This window comes from Leptonychotes weddellii, chromosome 14, assembly GCF_054177405.1.
Source record: "Leptonychotes weddellii isolate Sample4059 chromosome 14, ASM5417740v2, whole genome shotgun sequence".
Classification (NCBI taxonomy): domain Eukaryota; kingdom Metazoa; phylum Chordata; class Mammalia; order Carnivora; family Phocidae; genus Leptonychotes; species Leptonychotes weddellii.
In genome coordinates, this window is record NC_138382.1 from 12,609,631 (window position 1) to 12,633,042 (window position 23,412).

Below are 23,412 nucleotides of genomic sequence, written 5' to 3' on the forward strand. Positions count from 1 at the left end.
CATTTATCTTAGCAGTTAGAGCCTCCATTTTTTATTGCACCTCATTAATAGCCTTTTTGATTTCAACTTGGTTAGATTTTAGTTCTTTTATTTCTCCAGAAAGGGTTTCTCTAATATCTTCCATGCTTTTTTCAAGCCCAGCTAGTATCTTTATAATTGTCATTCTGAACTCTAGTTCCAACATCTTACTGATGTCCTAACTGATTAGGTCCCTGGCAGTCGGTACTGCCTCTTGTTCTTTTTTTTGAGGTGATTATTTCCATCTTGTCATTTTGTCCAGAGGAGAATAGATGAATGAGAGAACAAAATACTAACAGGGTAACAATGACCCCAGAAAAATATACACTAAACAAATCAGAAGAGACCTTCCAGAAAGTGGTCCTGTAGATAGGGTTTGATCCCTATCTAGCTGAGTTCCTGGGACCAAACGAAATTTAGGTCTCCTACTCCTCCGCCATCTTGCTCCTCCAGTACCAATTAGATCTTATATTAAAAAAATAAAACCCAACAAAACTTAATGTTAGATTTTATGACTATAGTCTTAACTTACTGAGAGACAGATTTTTTTTAATTTATTTAATTTATTTAATTTTATTTTTAAGCAAAGGCGCAACATTGTTCTAATGCCACCAATTAAAGATTTAATAAGCTGTCTGGAGAGCTAACATTGCCTGTGTCCCAGGCACCACCCATACATTAATCATTTAATTTCCACAATAACCTGAAAAGGTTGGCCTCATTAATCACATTATTGATATCGCATGGAAGATCTGCCCCAAATCAAGTGGCTAATAAGTAAATTCAAACCCCATGTCTTATTTCCCGTCTCTTATTCCCCCTAATCCTTTGAAGCACCAAACACTGAGTTTGGGATGAGTGGGAAGATACAGAAGGGCTAGAAGCCACTTGGCAGGGGTGGTTTATACCCATGGTTGGCACATTTTGTCTTAAAGGGCCAAATCGTAGATATATTAGGTTGTGTGGGTCAAAAGGTAAAATTGAGAATATCATATAAGTACTTACATGACCATTTAAAAAGGTAAAAACCATTCTTAGTTCATGGGCCATGCAAAACAAGCTGGGAGTCATTTCTACCCTGGAGACTATAGTTTGCCAGCCCTTGGTACGGACTGTGTAGAGAAAAGCTGACAGGGGCGCCTGAGTGGCTCAGTTGTTTAGCGTCTGCCTTCGGCTCAGGTCGTGGTCCTGGGGTCCTGGGATCAAGCCCCGCATCGGGCTCCTTGCTCAGTGGGAAGCCTGTTTCTCCCTCTCCCTCTGCCTCTGCTTGTGTTCCCTCTCTGCTGTCTCTCTCTCTGTCAAAAAATAAATAAAAATCTTTTAAAAAAAAAAGAAAAAGAAAAGAAAAGCTGGCAGAATATGAGGTCAAATAGATGTCCTGCAAGGCTAATTATAGTTCTGAGGTTCTGATTTAAAACCCAATTTCAGTTTATTACTGATTTGATTTTTCAAATCTTGAGACCTCATCTTCCAGTTTATGAGGCTCATGCAATTGGCCTGGCTCTTTATTACCTTTAATTAGAGAATGTTACATGTTATAAGCCTTTTGAATTTCCCCAATGGATCCTATTAAATCAGCTTGGATGGTTTTTGGGTAACTGAGTAGAATTCAGGTTAGTTCTCTGTAGCCAGGTTCATTCCTTTGGAGACTAGAGAATTCCAGAACTGCGAGTGACTTGTGAGGTCTTTGAGTTTATCCTCCAAATCCAGGCACTTTTCTAAGAATATGCTTATAATACACACACACACACACACACACACACACACGATTTATTGAGCACCTACTTCATGCCAAATAGCATACCAAATGCTTTCATGTATGTAATTTCAAACTCCCATCACTCGTATAAGAGATAAACAAACCCAGCTAAACCATACCAATAATTGTGTTGCTAGCACCAGATGGCTCATAAAGGATATAATCTGGCAGGGTTGGGGAGTAGAAGAAATGTGTTTAGTATCCAGTTATTTGCAACAAAGAGCAATGCCAGTTACCTTTTTTTTTTTTTTTTTTTTACTGCATTTTGTTTGTTTGTTTTTGCTTTAAGTGAAGATGAACATATTTATTTTTACACAAATGTTTGGCTGGAATTCCCTCTTTCTAGAAATGTAAATGTCAACTAAAAGCCAAGAATATTCCTTTATAAAACATTTTCTTTTTGAGGAAGGGAGAAATACATCCTATGGAAAAAAATCCATGTTAGTGAACTATGACTATGAGAATTATATTCTTTGCTGTAAAAGTCAAAGGAGGAAATTTAAAGCAGGTCAATTTTTTATTCTACACATTCCCTATGCTTCAGCAGATTAATGTCAATTTGAAATGTTACTTTTAATTACGATTTCAACTGATGTTAGTACATTTCCAAGAAGGAGCTACAGTTAGGCAGTTGAGGTATGGTAGATAGAATGCTGGGCTGTGGAAGAGGGCCCCCTTGGATCCCATCTTCCCAGGTCCGCCCCTAGTAACCTTTCCTGAATGTACTTCTTGACCTCTGTGTACTTCAATCCTAAAAAAAAAAAAAAGAAAATATCTTAAAGTCCACTCCAGTGCCAACGTTCTATGATTTAGTGAATGTAAATTTAAGAAGAATCTTGAACTAAAAAACACTAATAATCTTATTATTTTTTAAAATGTAGCTTGACCATTTATTATCTCAATGCTACTGCAAAGGGCCAGAAGACAGCAAATCTGGATCTAAAAAAGAAGATGAAACAGGTAGGATATAATTTATTTCATTAACATATTACCTTTATTAATGGCAAGTAATAGTAAATACCAGTAAACCTCATGTTCTTTTCTCCTTTTTGTATTGTGTAGCAAGCTTTGGAGAACAAAATACGCAACCAGAAAATGGCGGCTGCCCGAGCAGGTTGGAGAAATGTTTATGATGACAGTTTTTTCCCCTACAAAAAAATGCTCTTCCTTCTTTTTCTTTTCTCTCTCTCCAAACGGGGCATTTGATGTGGTGTGGCATTATTGCCCTGAGTGAGTCATTCCACAATTTTTACTGTTCACTTTTTGAGACCCTCTCAGGCATTGTATCCAGAAGGCTTGGTTGGTTTCCAGTGGGGGAAAGGCAAGAGAAGGAAAAATCCAGAAATGTAAACTTGGCAGTAGTAATAGGAAGGTGACTTTGCAATTGACAGAAGATGAAGACATCCATATGGTCATATACAAATAGCTGACACAAGGGGCACCTGGGTGGCTCAGTCAGTTGAGTGTCTGCCTTCTGCCTAGGTCATGATCTCAGGGTCCTGGGATCGAGGCTCAGGTCTGCTTCTCCCTCTGCTCTCCCCCACCCACTCATGCTCTCTTTCTCTCTCTCAAAAAAATAAATAAAATCTTTTATTGAAAAAAAAAATAGCAGACACAAATGCAGAGTCTCTCCTGCTCAGTGGGACCATTTTTATATATAGATGGACACACTGGGAAGATACCATTAGGCTCTTCTGAACTCACCACTGTTGATCTCCTGGAGCCTTTTCTAAGTCATTAATCTCTCTTTTTTTGTAACCACCTTAATTTTAAAAACATTCCAGTAAGGCATACCCCAATTTGCCAAAATCCCTGATGTGCTCTGCTTTCCACATGGAAAAGTGATGTCCAAGAAGTTTAGGGAAAATTTTTTCAAACTTTTCCCTCATTCATAACTTTAAAACTCTTAGTATTACTAGGACTCTCCCCTCCTTGTAAGTAATAAAACTCAACCCAAATTGGTTTAAGTAGAAAAAAACAATAAATAAATTCATTAGCCCACACAGATGAATAGGAGAGTGGTATATGGATGGCTTCAGGCCAAGTTTTATCCCAAGTTTAGAAGTGAGCAGGGCTGAGCCCCATTTCTCTGTGGTTCTTTCAACACTACTCCTTCCATGTTGGCTGACCTTAATGCCAATAGGAATGGATGCAGCAAATTTCCAGTGCTATGTTCTTGGGTTACACTTGACTTAGATTTTTTTTTTTTCATCACTAGGCTACTTGTTTCTTTAATGGCATTCAAATTTTTTCAGCTTTGACAAGTAAAATTGTAATACATTTTAAGTGTACAATGTGCGTGCTGATATGCATATCCATTATGAAAGGACTCCCACCACTGAATTCATTAACACATCCATCGGCTCACATATTTACCTTTTTCTTTTTGTTGAAAGGACTTAAGTTCTACTCTCTTAGCCAATTTCAATTATATAATACGGTATTGTCAACAGTAGTTCACTGTGTTATACCTTACAGTCTCGGACCTTATTCATCCTATGGCTGAAAATTTGTACCCTTTTACCAACCTCTCCCTATTTCCCCCACCCCCAAGCTCCTGGGTACCACCAAGCTACTCTTTGTTTTCATGAGTTTGACTTTTTTTTCTTTCTTTTTTCAGATTCCACATATAAGTGATACCATGCAGTGTTTGTCTTCCTCTGTCTAGCTTATTTTACTTTGAATAATGCCTTCGAAGGCAGGTTTAGCCACATTGTTGTAAATGGCCGGGTTTTCTTTTTTTTATAAAGCTGAATATTATTATATTATTATGATGATATTATACATATATCACATTTTCTTTATCCATTTCTTCATAGATGGACTCTTACATTATTTCCATCCTCCCATGCTGCAATTAGGATGGGAATACAAATTAATGATTTCCTTTCCCTTGGATATATATCCAGAAGTAGGATGCTGGATCATATGATAGTTCTATTTTTAATTTCTCGAGGAAATTTCATGCTGTTTTCCATATTGGCTGTATCAGTTTACATTCCCACCAACAGTGCACAATGGTTCCCTTTTCTCCACATCCTCGTCAGCATTGGTTGTCTCTTGCCTTTGTGATAATAGACATCCTAATGGTGTGAGGTGCTATCTCATTGTGGTTTGGTTTGCATTTTCCTGATAGTGATGTCGAGCACCTTTTCATGTACAAATAGTGACCATGTGTATGTCTTCTTTGAATAAATGTCTATTCGGGTCCTTTGCTCATTTTCAAATTAGGTTATTTGGTTTGTATGTTGTTGAGTTGTATCATTTCCTTGTCTATTTTGGATATTAACCCCTTATCAAATCACAGATATATTCTCCCATCCCAGAGGTTGCCTGTTCATTTTATTGATGATTTCCTCTGCTGTGCAGAAGCTTTTTAGCTTAATGTTTACTTTTGCTTTTGCTGCTTTTGTTTTTGGTGTCAAATACAAAAATCATTGCCAAGACCAAGGACAAGTAGATTTTTCCCTAGATTTTCTTCTAGGGGTTTTATGGTTTAAGGTCTTACATTTTGTGTTGATTTTTGTGTATGTTGTAAGATAGGGTTCAGTTTCATTCTTTTGCATGAGGATATCCAGTTTTCCCAGCACTTTTTATTGAAGAGAATATCTGTTCTTCATTGTGTAACCTTAGTACCTTGTCAAAAACTAATTGGCCATATATGCATGTGTTTATTTCTCATTTCTCTATTCTGTTCCAGTGATCTTACTGTCTGTTTTGATGCCAACACCATACTGTTTAATTACTATAGCTTTGCAGTATAGTTTGAGATCAGGATGTGTGAGGTCTCCAGCTTTGTTCTCCCTCAAGGTTGCTTTGGCTGTTTAGGATATTTTTGTTGTTCCATCGAATAGAAGGATTGTTTTTTTCTATTTCTTTGAAAATGCCATTGGAATTTTGATAAGGATTACATTGAATCTGTAGATTGCTTTGGGTGGTATGGACATTTTCACAGTATTAATTCTTCTAACCCATTAGCATGAACTATCTCTCCATTTATTTGTGTCTTCTTTAGTCATTACATAATGACCTTCTGTGTCTCTTGTTACCGTTTTTGGCTTAACATGTATTTTGTCTGAAATAAATGTAGCTACACCTGCTTCTGGTTTCCATTTTCATGGAATATCTCTTTCCATCCCTTCACTCTCAGTTTATGTGTGTCCTTAAAGCCAAAGTGAGCCCCTTGGGCATCTTGTAGTTGGAAGCAGGTACGTCACACATATCCACACTGCTCTTGTATTTGCTCTAGATTATGACTATAACTTAACATGATCGAATTAGTGTTTAGAATAGTGAGCGAAAAGTTCTGACTTCTAAGATCTGAATTCTAGTTAAAGCTTACTGTTATCTTTATTGTTTTAAGTAATGATATAATCCTATTGCATGCTATTTATTTGATATTTTCCTATACTTTGTACTTAAAAACATATACAACCATTGTAAAGGCAGATACTATCTTATTCATAGTTGTTACTACAGAACTTTATACATAACAGTCATCCAGTAAATACCTACTGAATTCCTACTGGCCAATAAGGAATTCTTTGATTGGAAAAATTTAAACAGGATACATTTTTATATTAATTACATAAGCAGTACTGAATAAATATTATAAAAAGAGAAGAACGTTCACTTTCCCTCTCCTGAAAAATAAGAAATATAGAAATATTTTGAATATAAAAATGCTAAATATTATGGCAACGTGGGGCACGTTTGGAAGACACAGGTTTCAGATCACCTCTTTCTGAACATTAAGCACAATGAAAGCTAAATTGTCACTTGCTTCTTCATCTTTTCTCTCTCTCTCTCCCTCTCTCGAACAGCTGCGGCTGCTCATGGCCAGTGACTTTCATAGACACGCTGGGACCCAGAAGTACTCCTCACCTTGCTGTTTAAAAGCAATGACTCACGTAAAGGGCAAGAACACAAGCATTGTGAAGTTGCTGTTCCCCTGTTCTAACTCTCATGGATTGTCAAGGTCATGCTGGTCAATCAAGACATCGTCAGGCCTAGTTCAGCTGGGAGGATCTCCACCTTGTTCCAAATTAAGGGATTTGCTCCTGCACCGCCACTTTCTCCCCTGACTCGTTTCCCTGGGATCTCTTCTAACAAACTGAGTTTAAGAGTGCGTATGATTCAGCAATACAGGTTACTGGCTTACCTTTTGGGTTAATTAAAAATACTTTGCTCGTATGGACTTCCGTTTTATACATTCCTTCTGCCTTAGTTTTCTTTGCCTTGGATCAGAGATATTTCACCATTTTTTTCCTTCAGAGTTCAGAAATATCTTAATAAAGTATTCATTGTAGTTTTTCATTAACTCACAGTTTGAAACCAACATCTTGTTTTCCATTTTTTTTTTCTGTCTCCCCGTCCAGGGCCCCCACAACTATATACTCAAGACTTTTTATTTGCTGCTGGATTCAGTATGAAAAGGAATGGGCTTTTTAAAAGAAAAATCCTAAGGGAAATATGGGCTAAATAGCCCCGGGTTGAAGGTCTCTCAGCTTAGGACGTACATGGGTCTTAGACAACCGACCATTTTGTGAGTTGAAAAAAAAAGACAATTTACATGATTGCAACTCCAGCACTGCCTGATCATGACCTCCAGTGATTACATCCCCTGAGTTTAGATTCTAATATTCCATAATTCGTCTTTGCTTTTTTGTTGAGGTTGGGAAAACATACACTTTTATGGGGGGGGTGGGCTTTAGTTTATAGATGTGTTTAAGCATTATTACTTATTTGAAGTTTGAATGGACTTTGAAGAGCTGCAATCAATGCCCTCAGCCAGGCTTGTTGTGTGATTTTAATTACGTCTGCTCACCCACAGCGTCCTTTTCCAGAACTAAGCCAATTTGCTTGCCATTCCCTGCAATTGACTTGCTGGTTTTTGTTACCATGTTGAGTTTTTCCTTCTTCACTCTTGATCTGGCCATGAAACTATCTCCCTGTTCCTCTGCCAATCCATGTGCTCATCACTTGCTATGATACAAATTCAAGATGTACTTCCTTTGGTCCAGTTTTCCAGATTGGCCTCCAACTTCCCGATAGGTTTCCTTGGGCCCTAATGTCTTTAATTCAGAGTCTATTATTTACACAGATTTTCCTGTGATTTTTAACAGTTCTTTATTGTTTCCTGTATGCATGGATCATCTTTCCTCTCCGGATTGGAAGCTCCCTATGAGCAGGGATCCTACCTTTTAACTCTTTTGTATGCCTCGTAAGTATAGTGCTGTCCACAGGTAGGCACTGAGTAAATGCTTGTTAATTAAATTGAATCAATTTAACTGGCAGCAGCTGCCCTGTGAAACAAAAACTTCTGTTATCTGCATGAAAAATGTTACTATGATATCAGAAATGGAATTATCTGTTGCTCTGCAGGGTTTATCATCTCATTCGATTATAATGTCCATGAGTAAATAAAGCTAATGGTTATTTCTACGTGGATCATTTTTGTACTGTATAGTAATAAGATTAGAGAATTGGTTTATATGTGTTGCCAAGTTTACAATGTGGATGACACTCCCTTGTTCTTGATCTACTTCATAACAAAGATGATGAGAGATGACAAACCGTCCCCCAAGGACGTCATCTCCTAAAGGTAATTTCCTTTTTTTTTTCAGTCTAGTTGCCATCTGTCACCATACACAGTTATTAACAATACTATTGACTATATTCCCTGTGCTGTGCATTGCATCTCCATGACTTACTTATTCTATAATTGAGTTTGTACTTCTTAAAACAATTGTACTTTCGGAACAAATGCTCATGGTATAAGAATTCAGGCATGATATTCTAAGTTTCAATCTTTCTAAAAATTATGTTGGATTTTTATGGCACCTAAATACCCACCTGATTTAAGTTAAGCATTTTTAGAAAATTTAACCCTTTTAGCCTCCAGAGAGCTGCCCCAAATATTTCCACAGTCCCACATGAACAAGCATCTGACAGAGTGAAAGCCATTTCCACAGTTGTCTGAGGACTATTCTGATAATAGCCTTGTACCGGGAAGGTTCTGATCGCTATGATCTAGTTCTATATCATTATTTCTATATATAATGATCAGAGCCATGAGGAAAATTTTAGAAGGCAAATGAGCAAACCAGCCAGCCAGACTCCACCTTTCATTTTTTTCTCAGGGGAATAAAAAAAATAAATTCTGGCAAATATATGTGGAAACTAAATTTACTTCTCTGAAGAGCTTCACCATCGATTTGAAAACTGAAAGACTGCATTTTGACACATGGTTAGAATCATCTCCTTTGGCTTCTGAGAGGAGTACATAGTTTAAACCATATCAAGGGGTTCATATTAACAATACTTTGACCTAAACTATGTTTTCTTATCCTGGTGGATCCCTACCTGTACCAGATCCATGCTGGCCAGGTTTGGAAATGTATTTGGTACCCAAGTATTATCATATGGTGAGGTATAGTTCCCCTAGTTGCCACAGGGGGTCAGCCTTTGCTATCTTCACTCCTCAGTGGATGAGTTAATAAGAAGAGGTTTGGGGGTCCATTTCCCTGCCTTACCCTTTGCTATCTTCACTCCTCAGTGGATGAGTTAATAAGAAGAGGTTTGGGGGTCCATTTCCCTGCCTTACCCTTTGCTATCTTCACTCCTCAGTGGATGAGTTAATAAGAAGAGGTTTGGGGGTCCATTTCCCTGCTGGAACCCTGCCTTTAACCTAGTCCACCCTACTGGAACTTGCAATATTTCATTTTGCTCTACCAGCCCCTTTCCTCAAGGAATATGGGTAGATTGTGGGGAAGTGGGCTTATAATACATGCTGGGACCACACTGGGTGCATGATCACCAGGAAGCACCATGAGGTAGTACATCTTCATCCATTTGATAAACATTTATCAGACACTGTGTGTCACATGTTTATCAAACATAATGTATCCCAGTATCACCTGCTCTTTATATTTTCTCCCAATGTTTTGTACCACCTGACATACAGATCTTCTTGGTTTCTAGAATCTTCTAGAATGATACTACAACTTACAAAGCCATTTTAAGGTTGAGGAAAATCAATGATACCTTTCCATTTCAGGCAAGACTGTCCCTTTCTTCACCATGACACAGATATTACAGTACATTGTCAGAAATTGGAAAAGAGTTTTACTATCTTTTATTCTCTGTCAAGTGCAATGCCAAGCAAAATCCAGATGTTATCCTCACCTTTCCCAGCCTTCTTCCAAAGCTAGGATTTTTTGATGGGCAAATAACCCTGGACCGCAGTATTGGCATCACATGCTTAGGGAATGGAATGCAAACAAAGGAGTTTAATCTACAATGGAAAACCAAGTTCTCTGGGGGAAAATGAATGAGATGGGAGTCTGATGACTTTTATTTCCTCACATGAGTCAAAAATATAATATCCAGTTATAACTTTCTTTGGCCTTGTTTGGTGTACAAGGATAAAAGGGTCTCCACAATTTATTTGTCAAGAAATATATCCCCAAAGAATAAGTAAGCAGGCTTCAAAAACAAGAGACTTAAGAATGGGATTGGCAGGTGTTCTCAGCTCTCAATGCAGGTATGCACTTGATCTGTTGGAAGACAGACATTGAGACTTAAGAATGTATTTTTTTTTTAATGAACTATAGTCATGGCCTCTTTTTGTCTTTACTTCCTGCAAGAAGGAAATGCCATAATGTGATGGTGACAGGAGTTCTGAAGCCCCTTTATGAGATTTATTTTCCTCAGAGTTCCCTGGCAATAGATTGCCTTGATACTTGGCCTTGGATGGTCCAGCTGCCTTTTCCAGGATGGGTTTTGGTGACTTAGTAACTATGAATAATGGAAAAATATATATAAGAAATACTTGACCTCTTCTGAGGATGTAGATATTATATAACACCCATCTTTTTCATACACACCCAGAAGTTTTCATACAAATCCTTGTGGTTATTTAAAACCTTATAATAGGGACGCCTGGGTGGCTCAGTCAGTTAAGTGTCTGACTCTTGATTTCGGCTCAGGTCATGATCTTAAGGTCCTGGGATTGAGCCCCGCGTCTGGCTCTGTGCTCAGCGGGGAGTCTACTTGGGGCTTCTCTCTCTCCCTCTCCCTCTGCTGCTCCCCCCACCGGCACATGAGCTCTCTCTCTCAAATAAATAAAGAAATTTAAAAAAAAATAAAAACTTATAATAGAGGTACGTGTTCATTACAGCAAATTTAAAAATTTTGAATAGAATAAAAAAGTAAAAAAACAACAACAACACAATTCCACCATCCAGAAAAACTGCTGTTAGTGTTTGAGCACATTTTTTCCCTTCAGATTCACACACATATACACACAGACTTCATAAAATGTTTTGGATCATAAGATATATTTAGTTTTATCTTACTTCCTTATCTAACATTTTCCCATGTCATAAAATTACTTCAAGACATTTTTTAATGGCTATAAGATATGTCCTGTGACTTAAAGGAAATTGTTCAAAACCTCATGTTTCTCATCTCTGAAAATGGGGATAATAAGAGTCCTACCCCCTAAAGTTTCTATTTGGGATTAAAAGATAAAGCCTGCATAGAACATAGCACTGTGCCTGGCATGTGGTCAGTGCTCAGCAATAGCCATTGTTGCCATCCTTGTTTTTAGGGAGTTCTAAATAATTGTAGTTACGGTATAATTAATTTTTCTGCTTGACCATACATATAGGCTCTGTGAAGTAATTGAGAGCACTATTGAGATGAGAATTATCCAGAGCCTGGTCATAATTTTTATAGGAATGGGATACTGAAAATATCATAGTGATCCCCAATATCTACTTTTAAATAAAAACAAGATTAGTCTTAAAATACTAAACTTACACGCATGCTGAAGTCAGATGCTTCTTTCTAAAAAAAAAGAAAAACAATCCTGCTCTGTTGGTTCTCTAAACACCTGCTTACTTGCTCTATCATATAATCCAGCCATGGAATTAGCAATCTAATGCGCTTATAAATTAGAGTGTAAGGCCCTATGGGTATGGTTAGCATTTTGCAGGGATTATATAAATGGGCTAAATGAGGACCAGTGAGTCAACAGGAACAGAAAGTGTGACTGAGTTGAGTGCTAAAATCCTAAAATGCTTTTTTTTTCTTTTAGGATCAAACTTTTTTCCTATATGAGTATATAGCACAGATTTGATAATAGACGTAAATGGGAGAAATGGCTTTAGTACACATTTTGAGAAATGAGTCTCTGTATTTTTTTTTTTTTAAGATTTTATTTATTTATTTGACAGAGAGACACAGCGAGAGAGGGAACACAAGCAGGGGGAGTGGGAGAGGGAGAAGCAGGCTTCCCGCCGAGCAGGGAGCCCGATGCGGGGCTCGACCCCAGGACCCTGGGATCATGACCTGAGCCGAAGGCAGACGCTTAACGACTGAGCCACCCAGGCGCCCCAGTGAGTCTCTGTATTAAGGCAGGTCAAACTGAATGACACTAATTAAGAGAAATTTTTTGTGAATGTGGTATTGTTATGCCTGATGTGAAAATACCTCTGAAAAAGATAATAGATAGATTAACAGGTCTGAAGGGCAAGATGCTTAGGACATGGGCCTCAGAATTGACAAATTCTTGTAGTGGAATTCAAAGTTGCGTAAGTGACTAAGGCATGACCCTCAGCAGAAGAAAATTAGCCCACTGCAGAGGAAGCCATTGGCTGGAAGTACAACTGATCTCAGTGGGACATGGAATGAGTTGGTTCCATGGGAAATGTTTGTCCCTGGTGAAGTAAGAGATAAGACCCAGTGGACATACTCAGCCTTTGAATCACAGAAAAGGCTCCATACATATCAACTCAACAGACTATTAGATTAACGGTGGGGGCTGAATGTGGCAAGGCAGTTGGGGGTGGGGGGTAAGGAGCACTGACTAGGGAGTCTAAGGTTTGAGTTCAAGTTCTGTTCCTGACTAAAAGCATTATTCACTGGCCATGTGCTTTTCTGGTTATCATTACTAGCTTTTTGACCTAGGATGACTACCTACCCTCACTAGGCTTCACTTACCTCATCTTTAAAGTGGGTTATAATCGTCTCTGTTCAAATTGCTGTAGGAATTGCATGAGATGCTGCTGTTGATGAAAACCTCCCTGCCCAGTTTAGCATGAAGCACACAGTTTAGCGCATAGTTAACAGTTGGGTCAATATTACCCATAATTCTCCTTTTTCTTGTCAATCAAATACTTTTATTTGAAAATGTTAGTCATGTTTTAGTTAAAAAATTAGGATGATTTTAGTTGAGCTAAATCAGAGAGCTATTAATCTGAAACCAGTTGCAAAGCAGCTTTTACTCAGTTGGAAAAACCCAATCTTTCACAGACCCAATAAAAACAACTGTCCGGGGGCACCAGGCTGGCTCAGTCCATAGAGCATGCGACTCAATCTCATGGTGGTGTTCGAGCTCCACGTTGGGTGTTGAGGTTACTTAAAACAAACACACAAACGAAAACAAAACAAAACAAAACAAAAAAACCCTGCTCAGATTATTTTGGCACATTCTTAGTATTTTTTAGAGGGGTGTGTTTTAGTAGCAGAATGGCTTAGCAAATATCACATAAGCCACATTGAATGAATAAAAATGTCTGTGCTTGAGCATTGGGGCCCCAGTGCGCTAGTCCTGTCTCTACTACTGATTAGCTGTTTGAATTTGATAGGAATGGGGCAGCCTCTCTCAGTCTCATTCGCAAGATAAGGGCGTTGCACAGCGTGATGTCTCTGATTCCTTCCTGTGCTCTAAACCAGAGCTGCCCCATCAGGTAGGCACCAGCCATATGGGATGACTGAGCCCTTGCAACATGGCTGGAAATTGAGATGTGCTATAAACATCAACTTCACCCTGATTTGGAAGACTGTGTGAAAAGCTACTGCAAAATATCTCATTAATATCTTTTTCCTTTTGATTGAGTGTGGAAAAGATGTTATTTTGCATATTTTTGGCTAGATGAACTAAATTACTAAAATTGCTTTCGCTTATTTCTTTTTCCTTTCTTTAATGTGGCTACTAGGAAATTTTAAACAACATGTGGCTTCCATGTGTGGCTCCATTCCCTTTCTATTCGACAGTAAATGCTGCTCTAAAAATTCTGTTGATGAAATAAGTTTTTGTGATGGTTTCAGTTAAATTGTACACAGAGCTGGGTTTCAGCCACGCTGGGAAATTTATGATAAGCTCATAGACCTGGCGGCTCCCACCCATCTGATTTCAGCAGTTGATTCGCGTTAGGGGTGGGGGATGCTGCGTTTGAGGAAGTGGGAAAAAGAAATACGGATGGATTTGATTAGAGTCCAAAGGAGACAGACAGAAACTGCAGACTGGATCTGATGGAGCAAGCTGGTAGAGGGAGGACTCCAGGACAGTGGGGTACATGTCGTGCTCTGCTGGTGGCCAGGGGATGAAGCCTGCCGCCTAGAAGGGAGCAGGGACATTCTGCTCACCTGTGAATGGAGCATGACAGAACTGTGGTGCTGCCATCAATTGGCAGCTCAATATGGCAGACCATAGGAGATGACCCACTGGAAAGGGTTCAGGTGTCTCCACGACAGACATCCATGACAGGCCCTTCTCAGATGCTGGTTTAAGGGACTGGAGGAGCAAAGTGAGAGCACAGAGCAAGCTTCATGGTGAATGAGCCTGAGAGATCAATTCATAAACTATGGATCAACAAACATAAACATGTGGCACTTTGCACGGTACTAATGTGTACGTACCAAGACATGGATGCAGTACATTTGGGATCTTAATGTTAATAAATACCTCCTTTGGACCTAAGGCTGGTAAGGTCCAAGGAAGGATTTTTAGCTAAGCAGCAATAATAACCTTTTAAAAATCAAAGTTTCCCGGGGAGCCTGGCTGGCTCAGTCCGAGCGTACGACTCTTGATCTTGGAGTTGTGAGTTTGAGCCCCATGGTGGGTGTGGAGATTACTGAAGTAGAATAGAATGGAACAGAATAAAAATTAGTTTCTTGAAAGCAATGACATGCCAGGTCAAAGAGTGGGGTCTTGCCCAGGTTGTCTGGGAGGTGTAGGGGGCCCAGCGAAGAGGGAGGAAGTAAGTGTTGACAGACATACACTTTGACACTTTTGTATTGCCTTAAGTTGCTTTATAACTAGGGAGATATAAACGGGGATCACAGAGCTTCCTTTTCTGGGACACAGGGATAGTATTCTTGAGGCAATGATGGTATTGAATACTAACTTATACCATTTCCTAAGCCTATGAATTAAAAAAAACTCAAATTATTACTTTGCAATAGCATTTGTGGTTCATTTTTCTTAAACATGTTTGTCCCATGGCTACTGATTACCTTCTTGCTGTTAATATGCATGCTGATCTGTGATAAACTATGAAAAATTAATAAAAGACATGTGGCCCTGTGAAGGAAGACATTTCCTTCCCAATTTTCAACATTATTTAATTCTTAAACCCACTTCAGAGTTAGAAATTATGAAAAATGAATGTCAAAAATCTGTGACTCACAAGTGATACACGGTTATTCCTAGATGACTCCAATGAATCCTTTTTAGCTTTGGGGTTCATTGGGTTCATGGTCAGGGTCACAGTGACTGCTGAGAAGTGTTTCCCCCCGCTAGTGCACAGCCCAGCAAAGTGAATTGTTACCTCCTTGATTGTGAGTGATCGCTCTTTGTCTTCCTTAATAACATCAGCTAGACTTCCAAGACTCTCAGCTCTTCTCCCTTTTCTATTCTTCCTGGGGATAACATCTGAGACTATACAGAATCAACCAGTCTTCAGTATAAGTTGGGAAACTACCCTATAAGGTACATAAATATCTGTGGGACGTTAGCCTCAGGCACTGTAGTAGGCTCCAGAACCCAGAATTGAACACAATCCCCCCTTTCCATAAGGAGGATCTAGACCATAAACCATTACAAAAACAAACAAATACCCCAAATAAACACATGAGTAAACTGGAAAGAATAAAGCAACATCTGCCACCGATAATGGCCAAGAGGAAAGTAAAATGAAGGAAATGTGACCAGGGGAGCTTGTCAGGGAGAGTGACACTGGGCTGGGGACAAAGCTGATAAGAAAGGACACCCAGACGGCACTTCTTTGAATGTTTTGATTACTTACTCCCTCTTGGGGAGTGAGAGGGACCTCACAAAAAGAGTTTAAATTACAGTGAACTGGATAGTTGGAAGCGTGACAATCATTTGCTTCTTTTTGAGAAATGAACATTATTTAAAAAATAGTGTTGTAGAGTATAATCCATACCTGCTCTACATACGTATTCTGTTTAGTGAAAAAAGAAAGCCCAGAGGAATTGGATTGGATGAGTATAAGAAATGATAAGAATGCAGAGGCCTCCAGATAGGGACTGTTTTTCCCCCAAAGTGACCCAGCCAGGAAGTGACAAAGCTGGGAACCAGAAGAGCCCTTAAGTCCATGTTTTGTGCTCTTCCAAGGACATTGGCGCCTTTTTGCTACACAATTCCTGCTTTAACAGGGATTACAAACTCAGACTCCAACAGAGGCCAAGAAAATAACACAATAAGTTGTTTAGTGATATATGTTGGAATGAAAAAGGACTGTCTTATCTTTAGGGAGCTTTAACTATTCCGTTCTAGCTAATTATTGCAGAACCAGGGCTTCCAGAGCTTCCGATTTTTAAAGGGAACCCAGAAACCTGAATTTTTATGTCACATACCAAAATATTTTAAATGTTAATAATTAGCACAAATTCATACACACACACACACACACACACGCACGCATACATGCACACTCCATCTGTCAGCAGGATGCTGTCCAAGGGCCATCAGGATACACTCTATTTTTGATATTATAAGTCCTTCACATAAACAGCTCTCTTTTGTACACTCTGAAACCATTTGTCAGAGCTTTGCTGTCTTTTTTTCTTCTTTTGAAAAATGCAATTTTTTTTCGGTTCACTAAGGCATATTCATGCTTTTCCTGCACAAAAAAACCACAAAGCATTATTGGAGTTCAGCTCTCAAAATATACTACCACAAGGGGGTGCTCAAACTTTTTTTTTTTTTTTAAAGTTTTACATGAGGTTAACACTAATTAATGCAGTAACAGAAACTATTACCCTATGACATTTTAGGTTACTCCTTCCTCCTGAGATTGGCAATGCGGCTTGATTTTGTGAAGAGTTGTTTAATTAACTATGAAAACAGACAGCAAACAAGCTCGATCCAAACCCAACATCACAGCCTATCAGCCGACTTTTAATTTTTATTTTATTTTATATTTTGTTGTTTTTATTTTATACATTTGATTCAGTTTTTCTTTAAACCACACTATGTGCTTTAGGCAGAGGGAAAGGAGCAAGAAGCATGTAGCACATTGGGGTCCCATAGGCCTATAATTCAAATTTGAAATTAAAAACAAACAAAAACCACAGGATTCTCTGAGACCAGAAATAGATTTTCACTTAGGTAAAGGAAAAAACCCCTGGTTAGTCCCCAGGGACTGAGGTACTTGAGGACACTTCTCCCTTTAGCACCTAGCTGTTTCTTAGATTTCCAGCTTCAGTACCTTTGTGTCTCTTGGAATCTCTGTGAACTTGGCTCTCCTAACACATCCATCCGCACACCCTGAGCTGAGATGTGGTTTGCTTGTTGTTTTGTTTCCTGATTGCTTCTGCGGTCTGGAAGGTGCTTTATTGGCTGCACCTAGACTATACAGTTGGGATTTTGTTGTTGTTATTGTTGTTGTTGTTGTTGTTTTTCAAATAACTCTTGTTTCAAGGCTCAGCTGGAATCTTCCCAGATCTTCTCCATCCACTTGACTAACCTACTCTTCCCCAAGTTCTGAGCACCACACAGGAGTTCATCATGCAGTCCTCACATGAGCCTTGGAGGTTGTCTCAAAGGTCTTCTCGTATTGCAGATACCAGCAAGGATAGTGGCACTGGAACTGGGCGGGTCTCATCCACTGGGTTAGACGGGTTTGGCACAGCATCAGCTACATGGCCTTATCTTAGCATTTATAACTTCTCCTTCACCTTCTTTTCCTTCTCGTCCCCTTCGCCTTCCCTTCCGCCATTTTCTTCCTCTTCCTCCTCGCTCCTCCTTCTCCTACCTATTCCTCCTCCTCCTCCTTCCCACCATCATCATTACTCCTGCTTATGTATGCCTCTGTTTACCCCATTAGAGTTTGACTCTTAAAGTCCAGAGGCCAAGTCTTGGCACGGTGCCAGCTCTAGGCTGTCCATCCAGCACGGAGGGACGGGCTGTGGAGTCCTGGTGAAGAGAATGAGCTCCAGAGTCCAAGGTTTGGGGGGCATCTGACACTAGTTAACCAGGTGACCTGGGGAAAGACATACTATCTCGTAGCCTTATTGTCCTCCCCAGGAAAGCCTGGAGAATAATAGCACTTCTGCCACGAGGCTTTGTGAGAGGCGGTCGAATTAAAGTCCATGCAGTGCTCCATGCGGGGTCTGGCACATGGAGCTCCATTGGGGTTAGGAATTCTAGCAGCCACTTGATATGGATGAATCTTGTTGAATTGACATTCCTGAAATTCAAACTGTGACATAGCTCCCAGTTTTCAAGGCAGCTTTTTTTTTTTTAAAAAGTTCTCGTTAGATTGTTAATAATTTACTCTCCATGATCTTTAGAATAAAGTTTCAGAATTAGTTGGTGACTAGCACTGAAAGACTGAAACATAAAAACAAAATAAATGTCAAATAAAGATCATTTAAAAATGTAAATATTACCACATACCACATATATTTATTGTTTAAAAGTTCACATTCTTGGGGCGCCTGGGTGGCTCAGTCGGTTAAGCATCTGCCTTCGGCTCAGGTCATGATCCCAGGGTCCTGGGATCGAGCCCCCCATCGGGCTACCTGCTCAGCAGGATGTCTGCTTCTCCCTCTCCCACTCCCCCTGCTTGTGTTCCCTCTCTCGCTGTGTCTCTCTGTCAAATAAATAAATAAAATCTTAAAAAAAAAAAAAGTTCACATTCTTTAATTTTCAAACACACAAAGCATTAGTTGCCTTCTTCGATTGCCTCGATCTATGTTTTGCGACAAAGATCGTTTTTATTCCTCATTGATGTTTGTTCGCTCATCCAAAACCATCTTTAAGTTGGGTGTTAGGATACATACTGTTTCATATAAGCTTATTTCCTTTTTAAACAATTTTGGGGTTTTTGTCCAAATCAATACAGTTTTTGCCCATTCAGATATTAGATCAGTTTCTGATTTCCCAAGGGAGCATCCTTCGATAATATTTACATCTTCTCCTCCTTGCATTTACTCTCTTAAGGTATTTACGAAGAACTGTAGTGGAGAGCAAATATTTAGACACTCCAAGTGCCCTAAAATATCACTGGGCAGTTTATGAATGACGTAACAGTAAGATCTGCTAGGAAGTTTACAGACTGCACAGAATCACTAGTTGAAGGTGCTAATTTAAGGACTTCTTTCGAAACTTGTTAAGGACAAGCTTTCCAAACTTGTTATTTTTTGGCACACCATTCATTGAATTTGTTAAAGTGTGGCATGAGATAAACTTATTGACTATTTTATTTACAAGAATAACTGTTAGCACACCGGACCATGAATACTCATTTATAACATAATGTAGTTGAGCTATAGCAAGACTGGATTAAATCATTCCTGCTTCTCTGCTCCATGTTTTAGTCCAGGTTCCTAGAAAGGTTCAGGACCGAGATGTCTTGCTTTCTACTAGATATGAGTGAATTCCTTACAACCGGTAACACCTCCATGTTGACTGTTAGCCTACAGAAGAATTAGGGTTTTTTTCCCCTTAATTCCTCAACTGATTTTTGTTGAGATTCCAAGAAGCATAAACTTCCCATGACACACTGGACAAGAATGCTCACGTTGAAATTGCAGTGTAGGATCCTCTGGCTGCTGTTCCCACCTTTGTTGCTGAACTTTCTCACGCTTTTCTTGTGCTATGAGTTTTCTTATAAACCCAACCTATTGGGCTTTTGTATCTCCAGGATTTCTCACAATTTCTTGTCTATTATAGGAGATGTCTTCTTTTTATTCTTTCAGCCTGGCCCAATATCCTTTAAAATGTTTTTTCTGTGATTTCTATGGGTTTGATGTGAAAAAAACATTATAATGTCTTGAAATGAAAGTTTAGCATTTCCATTTCTAGACTTCAGTATTGCAGTGAAGAGATAAATGGATCCTCTTCATAAAAGGTGTTGGAAATGAAGGAGAGGCAGGATTCCCATCTGCTTTAGAGACAAATGGTGCTATATGGAGCTGTTCTTGTAGCCGGTGCCTGGGAGGTAAGTAATTTGGCCAGCAGTGGTTTGATTCTCTCTCTCTCTCTCTCTTTTTTTTTATTAAAATGAGCTGTTCTCCCTGCAGTAATTGCTTTAATATATTAATCAGTACTTTCTGATTAAATGCTATATTCTATTATACTGTGCTGTTGAAATGATAGGCTGTATGATTAGAGACAACTTTCATGTAATGAGCAAATCTGGCTTCAAATTTGTTAACTGCTCACACCTGCCTTCCTCATGACCTGATGATTGTTAGAATATTCAACTTGGCTTCCGTCCTAATGTTCTTTAGGGTTGCCCATTTCTTTGTTATTATGTTTTTATTTGTACAATGAAGACTTTCCATGTAAAGAAGCAGAATTAGCGAGAGAGAGAGAGAGAGAGAAAGAGAGAGAAGTCTCCCTCCATGCCCCACCCCTCCCCATAGCAGTTTCCATCAGGCTTGGTTTATAGTGGGGGAAGGAGGAATGAATTCAGTCCCTCACGGGAAAGGACACAGGGCACAAGAAGTTCTTGACTTTAGCATGTTTGTAGTGAAATTTCATAGGGTTGAAAAATGAGCACTGCAAGCCATCAATGTGTTGTGCTGCCTGCATCCCAGCATTTTAATTTGACCCAGGCAATGCGGTACAATCGGGATCAAACAATTAGATAAAACCTATGATGTTTAAAAATCTTATTTTATTAAAAAGTTGCAAATTGGAAAATTGAAGTGGGGCAAGTAAAAATACAACTGAAATAAAAATGGACTTCTTTAAAGATACTTAAATGGTAAACCCTGATCTATTTATAGCACTTCCGTGAGGTGTGTAGTTGAGAAGGAAAAGAACAGGTTTAAGAGCATGTTCAAAATGATGGAAAATTCTATTGTGGAGATTTGACACTTTTTGGCTGACTGCTGTTAAAGCCCCATGCCTGTATTAATCAGAGTTCTCCAGAGAAACAGAACAGAACCAATAGTGTGTGTGTGTGTGTTGACGCACATGATTATGGAGCTGGTAAGTCCTAAGATCTGTAGTGATCAAGCTGGGGACCTAGGAGAGCCAGTGAGGCATTTACAGTCTGAGTCAGGCTTGAGAACCAGAAGATCTGTTGGTCTAAATCCTGTCTGGAAGCTGGTGGGCTCGAGATCTAGGAAGAGCCAATGTTTTGGTTCTGGCGTGAAGGCAGAAAAAACCAACCAACCAGCTCAAGGCAATCATCAGTTCCCATTACTTGCAGGAAGGCCAGGTTTTTTGTTCTATTCAAGCCTTCAGTTGATTGGATGAGTCCCACTCACATCAAGGAGGAAAATCTGCTTTCCTTGGTCTATAATTTAAATATAATCTCACCCGGAAACATCCTCAAAGGTACACCCAGAATACCCAGTCAAGCTGACACAGAAAATGAACCATCACAGTGCTATGGGGGGCGGTTAACTCCTGTTTGGAAGGAGTTTCTCCTCTGCAGAAGCCAAAAGGGCCACATCTTCTTTGTCTCTATTCTAATGCAGCCACAGGGTAGGCATATGACTTAGGCTCAGCCAGTCAGAAACTTTCTTTGACTCTTATATGGGTGACACACTAAGACATGTTACCCATTGGAGATCCACTGAGGGGGAAGAACACTATATATATATCTTGACTGAATCGTTTTAGAATATTTTATCTTTCGGAGAGTAGAATTATCCTTACACCATATGCACTCAACAGTATTACACATTTCTCAAGTATATGTTACATGCACAAGCAGAAGATTAACTATATTTCAAGAAAAGAATTAATCAGAAGGCCTCAGGCTGCACCTATATGGAATTTCCTGTGAGGGGATTTTCAATGTAGATTGAAGACGAAGGAATGAAAGGAAAAAAGGCACTATGGAATTTCCTTACTTATAAATTAGGGGGAATATACAGACCTCATGAGATTGTGAAGATGAAATGTAATAAAATGAAATATGTAGTCCTAAGAAAAATATCTGTCACTTAGTATGTGTATAATAAATATTTAATGTTGATGTTGATGATGATGATGATACGTGGTGAGGATTTTTTCAGGAATCATCCAATGATATAGGTAAAAGCCAGAAAAGTAGGTGGTGAGGAGAAGGAACTTTTGAGAGTTTGAAACAACAGTATCAGGATACCCACATTTGTTACAGGTGGTCAGATTTATTTGACATGGATGAGCATTGATTTAAAACTCAGGGGATAAGAAGTTTAAAAAAAAGAAAAAGAAAAGGAAGCATAAACAATGATGACATATCTAGAGCTGCCATCTTTTCTTTTAAGCCAACAAGGCATCAGCTCAGAAATGAAGACTGAGATTCAGGTGAATTCGCTCTTAAGTGGAGATGTCAAGTTTATCCTGAACCATGACTAATCACTACACTAGTGTGGATTTGGTGATATGTCTGGTATATTGGAAACAAATAGATTATCATATACTTCTTAAAAAGAGGAACTAAAATTTTTCACCAAGACAATGACAGAGCCAGTACAAATTCCCAAAACTTTAAAGATGAAGTCAATAGGATGGTGCTGAAGGTCAGGGAAGTCTGAGGAAATCCGATCCAGTCTGACCATTCTGGATGAGTTCAGAGAAGGACCCTGAACTGGAAACATTTTCATGACCAATGTATAGCATGAGACTACTCTGAGAAATGTTTGAGACACTATTTATCAACAAATAGGATGTACATATCACCTTCAACAGATTTACTAGGAAGAATGGTAATGTTATGGGCATCTGGGTGGTTCAGTCTGTTGAGTGACCAATTCTTGGTTTTGGCTCTGGTCATGATCTCAGGGTCATGAGATAGAGTCCTGTGCAGGATCCGTGCTCAGTGGGTAATCTGCTTGAAGATTCTCTCCCTCTCTCTCTGCCCCTACTCCCCGCTCATGCACACGCATGCTCTGTCTCTAAAATAAATAAATCTTTTTTAAAAATGCTTGTTAAATATACACATTTCTAATCTCTACCTTTTTAATCTTTGCAATCTTAATCTCTGCTGAATGAGCCCTAAAATCTATATTTTTAACAAACTCCCTGGATGTATTTCTGCACAATTACCCCTGTCTATTTAGACTAACAGGGATCCTAGATGAAATTAGGTCTCTGGAGAAAATGTGTTCTCCACCACCCCAACCCAAGAAGAGGTGGAGTTAGAGCAGGTGTGAAGTTATCTGCATTGCCGAGCTCGTGCTGAGAATCTCAGAGTTGCCCATACTGTTCAGGCTGCCCCAAATAATCTCCATCATCAAGGTCATAAAAGAACACTTAACGGGGCGCCTGGGTGGCTCAGTTGGTTGAGCGACTGCCTTCGGCTCGGGTCATGATCCTGGAGTCCCGGGATCGAGTCCCGCATCGGGCTCCCTGCTCGGCGGGGAGTCTGCTT

General features: G+C 39.3%; 2 protein-coding genes across 2 annotated transcripts in view; both read left to right on the forward strand.

Moving 5' to 3' along the window:
* TMC1 (transmembrane channel like 1) overlaps window positions 1-7,005 on the forward strand; it is a 118,617-nt gene extending 111,612 nt beyond the window's left edge. Inside the window, exons 18-20 of the mRNA XM_081804065.1 lie at window positions 2,659-2,737; window positions 2,840-2,891; window positions 6,601-7,005. Coding sequence (XP_081660191.1) covers window positions 2,659-2,737; window positions 2,840-2,891; window positions 6,601-6,623 — 154 coding nt within the window. The 3' untranslated portion in view covers window positions 6,624-7,005. The remainder of the gene's footprint in view (window positions 1-2,658; window positions 2,738-2,839; window positions 2,892-6,600) is intronic.
* Window positions 1-23,412, forward strand: part of ANXA1 (annexin A1) — a 403,624-nt gene that overhangs the window by 117,780 nt on the left and 262,432 nt on the right. The gene's annotated exons all lie outside the window — the stretch shown is intronic.